At 57.3% G+C, this 8,447-nt stretch overlaps 1 protein-coding gene across 1 annotated transcript; it reads left to right on the top strand.

Moving 5' to 3' along the window:
* The first annotated feature begins 6 nt into the window (after positions 1-6).
* On the top strand, positions 7-7,882 carry TMEM214 (transmembrane protein 214). The gene is made up of 17 exons (XM_005874881.2): positions 7-765; positions 862-1,061; positions 1,655-1,805; positions 2,085-2,219; positions 2,457-2,539; positions 2,997-3,102; positions 3,210-3,291; positions 3,555-3,656; positions 4,033-4,174; positions 4,612-4,703; positions 4,985-5,033; positions 5,221-5,334; positions 5,565-5,682; positions 6,096-6,192; positions 6,360-6,528; positions 6,665-6,804; positions 7,019-7,882. The coding sequence occupies exons 2-17, from the start codon at positions 912-914 to the stop codon at positions 7,143-7,145; spliced, it is 1,857 nt and encodes a 618-aa protein (XP_005874943.1). The 5' UTR covers positions 7-765; positions 862-911; the 3' UTR covers positions 7,146-7,882.
* Positions 7,883-8,447: the final 565 nt, after the last annotated feature.

Here is an 8,447-nt window from a genome sequence, read left to right as displayed (position 1 = left end):
GACCTCCCCGGGCTCCTCCAGACGCGAGCCGTCCTGCCGATCGGCGCCTCGGGTTCCGCGAGCGGGACCCTTGCCTCGCCTCTTGAGCCTCACACATCACATGGCAGCCGGCGTGAGGGAGGTTGCTGCCCTGGCCTCGCAGATGCGTACACTGAGGCCCAGTGGAGTTAGATGCCCAGAGTCACCTGTCAGAGGGACAGGGATTCGGGTCTGCACGCCGGGCTCCCCGCACACACCCGAGCAGCTGTTGCCGGCCCAGCCTGGCCTCTCCGGGCGGGTGTCCGAGAGCTGGGAGGAGGCATGCTTGCTCATGATATAAGGTGCCCCCTCCTCAGGGACCAGCAGGCGGGTGAGGGGAGGGTGCACAGGGGGCCCCGCCGCGGAGCCATGCCCACCGCACGCTAGACACCCGCCAAGTCTTACTCTCCGTGGCGCCCGTTCCCCCAAAGTCTCCCAGAGGCGTGGAGAACGCTTGCCACTTGTTGATTAGGGAGTTGTCACATCTGAACCCGGAGGAGCTGGGGTAGAACCAAGATGTGCAAATCCTGACCTCCCAGACTCCTAATCTCTCACCAAAGGAGCCAGCCCTCTGCCCCCCAGCCCTCCACTAGCTCCCGCATCCTCCGACTTAGTAGCAGACGCCTCATCTCTGCGGGAAGGCTCAGGAGCCCGCTGTGGTGGCTGCAAGGAGCAGCGGGAAGGCTCCCTGGCCTGCTCCCTCAGCAGGACAGCAGGGAGGAGCTTTGCGGCAGCTCCTCCCTGGAGGTGAATCAGGTGCCAGGTGGGAGAAGGGACCCCTGTTCCCGTGGGGTCCTCCTGACCCGAGGGTGGCCCCTCTTTCTCTGCCTGTCACCACCTCAGCTCCCATCCAGACGACCAGCACCCTTTATGAGCGGGGCTTTGAGAAAATCATGAAGAAGCAGAATAAGGAGCAGGTTCCACCCCCCGCTGTGGAGCCTAAGAAACCCTCCAACAAAAAGCAGACTAAGAAGGTGGCGACCCTCACCAACCAGAACCAGAAGCAGGGCCGCTTCCGCAGCCTGGAGGAGGCACTGAGAGCTGTGAGTGCGCCTCGCCTTTGGGTGGGGAGAGAAGGAGGACCTGAGTGTGGAGGAGATGAAAAGGGGGGAGGAGGACGGGCAGCTGATAGCTGATGGGACGCTGTTGGCCGAGAGGAGGCATTCGGGGAAGGACGGAAACCCCATCAATTAAAGTAGGTGTGGTAGGCGGAATAATGCCTCCCCCAAAGATGCCCACATCATTCCCAGAACCTGCCAATGTGTTAGGTTGCATAGCAAAGGGGACTTAGGTTGTAGATAGAATTACTGCTCTCAGGATAAGAAGGACATGAGAAGCTCGGAGGGAAACATGGATTAGTGAGAAGGGAGCCTGGACGCCCAGAGACGCGAGGGAAGGTTAGAGAAACTGTTTTTGTTTCCTCGCCCCTGGGAGCTTCTTGCCTTTTGTTTTTTCCCCTTGAACATGTGAAGGGCCTGCGAGTACTGGTCCTGGGGGTCAGCGGTTCCAGTTTTCCTAAACTCTCTAAAGATCTGGATGCAGCAGAATTGTGGCACTCCACATCCTTATGTTGAAAAGCAGAAACCCTTTGTTCCTCCTCCCGCAACTGACCATGTGGGGCCTGTGTCCCTGGCAGCTGGACGTGGCAGCTCTGCAGAAGGAACTGGACAAGAGCCAGAGCGTGTTCTCTGGGAACCCGTCCGTGTGGCTGAAGGACCTGGCCAGCTATCTCAACTACAAGCTCCAAGCCCCTCTCAGTGAGCCCACGCTAAGCCAGCACACTCACGGTTAGTTCTCTCGGCTCCCTCAAGCTCAGACAAGTTCGAGAAAATTCTGAAATGGCTGTGCGTAAGCCCATTGCTTAGTAACAGACCCCAGTGCTCCCCACCGCCCCGATTTCCATGGGCGGAGCTGTTCTCAAACCATCGTGGTGTGAACGTGTCTGGGCCTTATTGGGGTAGGGAGGGTGCCAGCCTCCGTGTGGACCTCGGCTCCACTCACCGGCCTCGGAGCACAGCTGGCAGAGGCTTCTGGTCCCAGCGCTCACGTGGAGGCCTATTGCCCAGATTACCCCTATAGCCTGGTGAGCCGCGAGCTGCGTGGGATCATCCGAGGGCTGCTGGCAAAGGCGGCGGGGTCCCTGGAACTCTTTTTTGACCACTGTCTGTTCACCATGCTGCAAGAGCTGGACAAGACACCAGGTGAGGGGCCGTGAGGGGGAGCCAGCCCCATCTTGGGGGCCTGTTTCCTTTTTTCTTGCTTCAAAAATGGCTGGGTTGTTTCCAGTAGAGAAACATGCTAATCCTGACACTTGGGGAAAGGGAGGAGGAAGTTAGGACTTGTTGGCCTGAGCTCTGGGCTTACAGCTGCCAGTAGGGAGATTTCAGGTGTTGGATGTCTGTTCCTATGTGTGGGTCTAAGAGCATGTGTCTCTCCAGGGGAGTCGCTCCATGGCTACCGTATCTGTATCCAGGCCATTCTGCAAGACAAGCCCAAGATCGCCACCACGAACCTGGGCAAGGTGAGCTCAGGACGGTGGTAGGAACACCAGGAGGCTAGGACTGGGGCGGTCGGGCAGAATCTACCCTGTTGGATCCAGTCAAGGGCTAGCAGAAGACCCTGTAAGACCAGTCATGATAGCTGACACTATTAGCACTTACTGTGTGTCTGACATATACACACACACACACACACACACACACACACACACACACGAGGCAAGTACTGCTGTTATTCTCCTTTTATAGGTGAGAAATTGAGCCACAGAGCGGGTCAGTAACTTGCCTAGAGTCAGTCAACCAGTAAGTGGCAAGCATGGGTGAAGGCCACAGTCCGGTGCCAGAGCCCACGCTCTGAGTCACTGCACCACACTACCACGGTGCCCCACTGGCCCCGTTGGCAGCTCTTCCTGCCTCGTTTTGGGGGTGCTTCGGATGCTTTGCCCCACCCCAGCCTGCCTCTCTTACTTGGCTCCTCAGTTCTTGGAACTGCTGAGGTCCCACCAGAATCGACCAGCAAAGTGTCTAACCATCATGTGGGCCCTGGGCCAAGCAGGTTTTGCCAACCTCACCGAGGGACTGAAAGGTAACAAGGCAGTGGGGAAGGGGGGTGGTCCTGGAGCCAGGATACTTCTCTGTAATGTCCCAGTGGGTCTGAGCCTGAGGCTTCCTCCCTGACCTTTGTCTCCACAGTCTGGCTGGGGATCATGCTGCCTGTACTGGGCATTAAATCCTTGTCCCCCTTCGCCATCGCATACCTGGATAGGCTGCTCCTGTGAGTAAAGGGGAGATGGGAGGGGGAGGGCCCAGGAGTCTCCAAGTGGCTATTTTAGTAAAATGAGATGCTGGGATCCTGGTCTCCATAGAGACCAGGACCAGCTCCTCCCAGCTCAGAATGTGATGGTGAAGAAGGAAGGGGAGGGAACCATTAAGGGGTGAGGTGTGGGGTAGAGTCTGTGCCCTTTTTCCTAGCTGTTGGTCTTCGCTGGGATCACAGCCTAGGTGGTGGTCCCCAACAAGCCTTTCTTCCCCCCACAGGATGCACCCCAACCTCACCAAAGGCTTTGGAATGATTGGCCCCAAGGACCTCTTCCCACTTTTGGACTTTGCCTATATGCCCAACAACTCCCTGACACCCAGGTAGGGCCACCCTGGGACATAACTGCTGTGAAGGATCCCAGCAGGGGGCCAGAAGCAGGCAATATATTCCTGTCCCTTCTTCAGCCACCCTAAATCTAAGATTCTCAACCTGCAAGTTCAAGGGATCAGTAAACGCCCTGAAATTTTATGGACCCTTGAGTGTGATTGGCATGTGGGCATTTTCCTGGGGAGAGGATCTGTGACTTGCAGCAGATTTTCCAAGGAGTCTCTAAATCTAAAAAAGATTCAGAGCCATTACAAGGTTCTGAGACTCCCATCCTTGGGTAGGGTGTGGACTCTGGGGCAGGCAAAAGGGACACAATGCACAGCTCCCTTTAGAGCCTGTGCCTGGCTCTCCTCCCCACCCCCATCCCAGCCTGCAGGAGCAGCTGTGTCAGCTCTACCCCCGATTGAAGGTGCTGGCATTTGGGGCCAAGCCGGAAGCCACCCTGCATACCTACTTCCCCTCCTTCCTGTCCAGAGCCACCCCTGACTGCCCTCCTAAGATGAGGAAAGAGGTGAGGAAATGGTGGGAGGCTGCTTTTTCCCTTCCAGGGGTCAGCTGCAGGGGTCCCTGTCTGCAGACCAAGGCCCTTCTTCACAGACCCGTTTCCTGAATGTCCCTTAGCTCACTCCTGACAGCCTCCTGCCCCACTCTGTCATGTTCTACCCTCAGAACAGAGCTGGAAGGGCAGCACGTTCAGGTCTGGCTGGTCTCTGAAGTCTTCCCCCTCGCAGATGAGTGACCTTTGAGGTCAAGGTCTAGCTCAGGACCCCAGCCTCCCCCTTTACAGCCTCTGAGATTTCTGGGGTCTGGCACGATTTGTCCACCCTTTAGGGTGGATGTGTTGCCTGCATGGTCTCACTTAGGGAAGGGGATTACTTCTCAGCTCTCTCCCCCCGACCAGCCCCATGGCCCAGCGGTCTCTCTCCCTCTCTCCTGTCTCCTGTGCAGCTCCTGAGCAGCCTGACTGAATGCCTGACGGTGGACCCCCTCAGTGCCAGTGTCTGGAGGCAGCTATACCCCAAGCACCTGTCACAATCCAGGCAGGTGGGGGGGGGGGTGTCACCTATCTCTCACCCACACAGGAGAGCCTTAGTTCGTGCCTCCCAGCCTGTCCCTGTCCTAGAAGCAGAAGGGGAACATTTGTTACTGTTGTTGGGGCTCATGCCTCCAAGTTGAGTGGGAACATTGCATGTGGCTCTTGGGAAGCAGTTCCTGTGCTGGTGGGGGTGCAGTCTTCAGCCAGAGGCAGCCAGGGGCCTAATGGAGGATGGGAAGGGCCAAGTGGGCCCCCTGATTGGAAGGGGATGTGTTTTCCCCACAGCCTGCTGCTGGAGCATTTGCTCAGGTCCTGGGAGCGGATTCCCAAGAAGGTGAGGAGCTGGAAGGACATGGCAGGCTGAGCCTCGTCTGGGTTCTGGGTTCGTACCCCCAGCCACTGTCCCCCTTCCCTGAGAAGGCGTTCTGCTAGTACATTTGGCCTGGAAAATGAAGCATGGTGGAGGGTTCCCTCACGGGCCAAAGCTTATGCTCTCAACCCAGATGTTTCTTATCCTATAGGCACAGAAGTCTTTGCAAGAAACCATTGAATCCTTCAAGCTTACCAACCAGGAGCTGCTAAGGAAAGGCAGCTGCAATAACCAGGATGTCGTCACCTGTGACAAAGCCTGCAAGGTGTCAGCACCCGGTCCTCCCCAACCCACACACTGTTCTGCATCTGTCTCGGCACACCCTGGTTGGGCCTGTACCACATTCCTGCCCCACCCGTCCCTGGAGCCCCCACTGCCTCGGGTATGGGGAGGGCTTGGCCCTCTCCCTGGAAGGTCTGGCTTGAGGTCTGCCTTAGGAGGCAAGACCAGCCCCATCTCCCTTCTGACCACAGCTCCTACCCCCTTTCCTCCTAGGGGCTGCTGCAGCAGGCTCGGGGGTTCCGGCTGCCCTGGACACGGCTACTCCTGTTGGTGCTGATCTTTGCCATAGGTGTCCTGTGCCACGACTTCCGGTCACACAGCTCCTTCCAGGGTAAGCAGGGATTGGCGGGCAAGGCAGGTAGCATGGGGTGGGGCATAGAGCTAGCTGTAGCACCCCTGTCCCAGCTCACAGCTCTGCGCTGATGCTGCAAAACAAACACTTTCAGACAGATGGTTGTGTCCACAACTGTGACCTTTCCACTTCAGATTGGGCCAGTGCTTTGCAGAGTAGAAGGGCTTGCGTGTTCATGGTCTCCTTTAAGTAGGTGTTATCTCCTTTTTGATTTTTGAGTAAATTGAGGCTCAGAAAGATTTATCAGTTACTGTAAGATCACAGCTGGTCAGTGGAAGCCCTGTGAACACACGAAGGTCGACCCCATCCCTCACTGGGCCTGCTCGGAGCCTGTAGTGTCTGCCCACTCCCTGCCCCCCACCTCCCAGCTCACAGAGACCCCCTTTACTCAGACTCCTTTTCTGGCCGGTTGCTTCAATCATCTGGTTTCTTGCCTGCTGGCCAAAAAGCATGTGCCAAGATCTACTCCTACAGCCTGCAAGGCTACAGGTGAGCAACTCGCAGGGAGGGGGGAGATGGATGGATGCTCAGGGTGGTGATGGCATTGACAGTCAGTGGGAAGCAAGGGTGGTTTTCCTTCCCAAGGCCTCCCTCCCGAGCTCTGGGGAGCCGAGCTGCCTGAGGAAACTCGGCCCTCCTCTCTCCTGTCATTGCAGCTGGCTAGAGGACACGCTGCCGGCCTGGGGCTCTCACCTGCTGACTGTGGTGAGGCCCAGCGTGCAGCTCGCCTGGACCCACGTCAATGCCACAGTCAGCTTCCTTTCTGCCCACGGTGCCTCCCACCTTGTCTGTTTCGGTGACAGCCTCGCCAGCCTCTCCCAGAGGGTAAGCCAGAGACGGGCTGGTCTCCCCAGCAGCTGAGTTCTTGGGAAGGTGCCGCCCCACATGGACTGGGTCCTCGGGGCCAGGATGCATTCCGGGAGCACCCTAACCCCATTCATTCTCCGTGCTCCAAATCCAGCTCCCTGATGTCCTGATCCAGCTGCTCCATTCTCTGAGGGAGCTGCTCCTGCTGCTATACCACAGCGTGCTGTTGCCAGTGTGGCACCTGCTGCTTGAGGCCCTGGCCCAGGCCCAGCAGCACTGCCACCAGGTGTGCAGGTGAGACCCTCAGCCAGGGCCCCAGCAGGAGCCCCAGTGGCCCCCACGCCCTTTTTCCAGGGACAAGGCTTCTCTGTTCAGGCTCTCTGCCCTGCCCCTTGCTCATCCCTTGGCCACTGGTAGGTGGTTGTGGGCCTGAGTTGCAGCCTCGTGGCTTGACACAACTGCACACCACTACTTCCCAAGCCCCACGGATGTTCTGCTTTCCTCCCAGAGGTCCGGTGACCTGGGACTGCGTGAAGACACAGCTCAGTGAGGCTGCCCACTGGACCTGGCTCTGCCTACAGGACACCACAGTGGCTTTCTTGGACTGGGCGCTCGCCATGATATCCCAGCAATAGGCCCTGCCTCCTTGGCCACTAGTCTCTGTCTGAGACGGGCCACCTGAGACTGCTGGAGGCAGTTCTGCATGGGGTCTTTTTTACTTGGTGCCTGAGTTCTGTACTCTAGGCCAGTTGTCTCTTCCCCAGTTTTTGGTGATGACTGAGCCCAGGGGTATCTCAGCCTCCTCCACGATTCCACTGAACACTTCTCTGGCCCTATCGCACATAGCTCCCAGCATCTGCCCTGGGCTGGTAGCCTCTCTAGCCTCCTCTCTCATCTCCTGCCTTCCATCTCACTCCCGAAGCCCCAAACACCTCATCCCCAAAGGTGGGTCTCCAGTGAGTGGCTTCTGCATTCTTCGATGAATGATTTCTGCTCCCGCACTTCAACCACAGCAGGAAAAGGAAAGGGACTTCCAGGAGACTATGGCACCACAGTGGGGAGAGCAGCTTCACTTCTACCCACAGCCTGCACCTCAAAATGCCCAGCGTAGGTCCTTCCAGGCCCCTCTCTGCCCCCTCCATCGCGATCCGTTCTCCTCACCACTCCCCTTCCGTGCTGGGGGTGTGGAGGGCCTCCGCCTCCAAGTCCAGCTTCTCGCTGTCGCCTGCCCCTCCATCTGTCGGGGGAGCAGAGTCCAGTTAGTTGTGTGCCTCGGCACGGGGAACCTTCCAGCAGCCGGTTGAGACAGGCTTCAGTATATGGCTCCTGGATATGCCTACAGGTGGAATAAAGGACACAGCTTTGATTTCTAGCTTTCCTCTCTGCCTCGTCTTACAGGAATTCCCATAGCTGTGGACAGGATAAATACAGGCGCCTGCACATTCCCCGGGGCCCCCTGCCCGCCTAAGGGCCGTAGCTCCTGCGGTAATTGCACTTCTGGTTAAGGAAGCCCACACCCATCCCAAACTTGGGTCTGTGGAGGGTTCTGGACCTCTTCCTGCGCCCCTTGTCTCACTGTCACTGTGATTCATGTCCCACTTGTGATTTGCCTTGACGGCTGGTGTGATGTATGCGTGGAAATGCAGGGAAGAGTCTCCTGGGGGAATTCTTGGCCAGCAATCGGGTGTCTTCCTTGCCAGGACCTTATTAATCGGTTTGTTTTCTAAGGCAGCGAGTGAAAGATTTAGAACTCTAAGAGGCAGGATCAAGGGTTTATCACCAGAGTCTCTTAATTTTTGACTTGAGACTATCATAACTGCGCGGGTTTTCGTTCTCACCAGGTTTTAGTTCTCACCTCGAGTTTCTTGGATGTTTCTAAACCAGCAGTACCAGAGGTGCACTGCCCACTCACATTTTTGTTCCCTTGTTAGAATGTT

The sequence above is a fragment of the Myotis brandtii genome, unplaced genomic scaffold (genome assembly GCF_000412655.1).
Source record: "Myotis brandtii unplaced genomic scaffold, ASM41265v1 scaffold454, whole genome shotgun sequence".
Taxonomy (NCBI): Eukaryota; Metazoa; Chordata; class Mammalia; order Chiroptera; family Vespertilionidae; genus Myotis; species Myotis brandtii.
Note: the sequence above shows the minus strand (reverse complement) of the source record. Positions and strands in the feature narration are given on the sequence as shown.

Excerpts from the sequence above, each read along its gene's own strand:
- TMEM214 (XM_005874881.2), top strand. The coding sequence starts at position 912 with ATGAAGAAGCAGAATAAGGAGCAGGTTCCACCCCCCGCTGTGGAGCCT. Across the intron at positions 2,220-2,456 it reads AGAGCTGGACAAGACACCAG|GGGAGTCGCTCCATGGCTAC; the intron begins GTGAGGGGCCGT and ends GTGTCTCTCCAG. Across the intron at positions 6,193-6,359 it reads TACAGCCTGCAAGGCTACAG|CTGGCTAGAGGACACGCTGC; the intron begins GTGAGCAACTCG and ends CTGTCATTGCAG.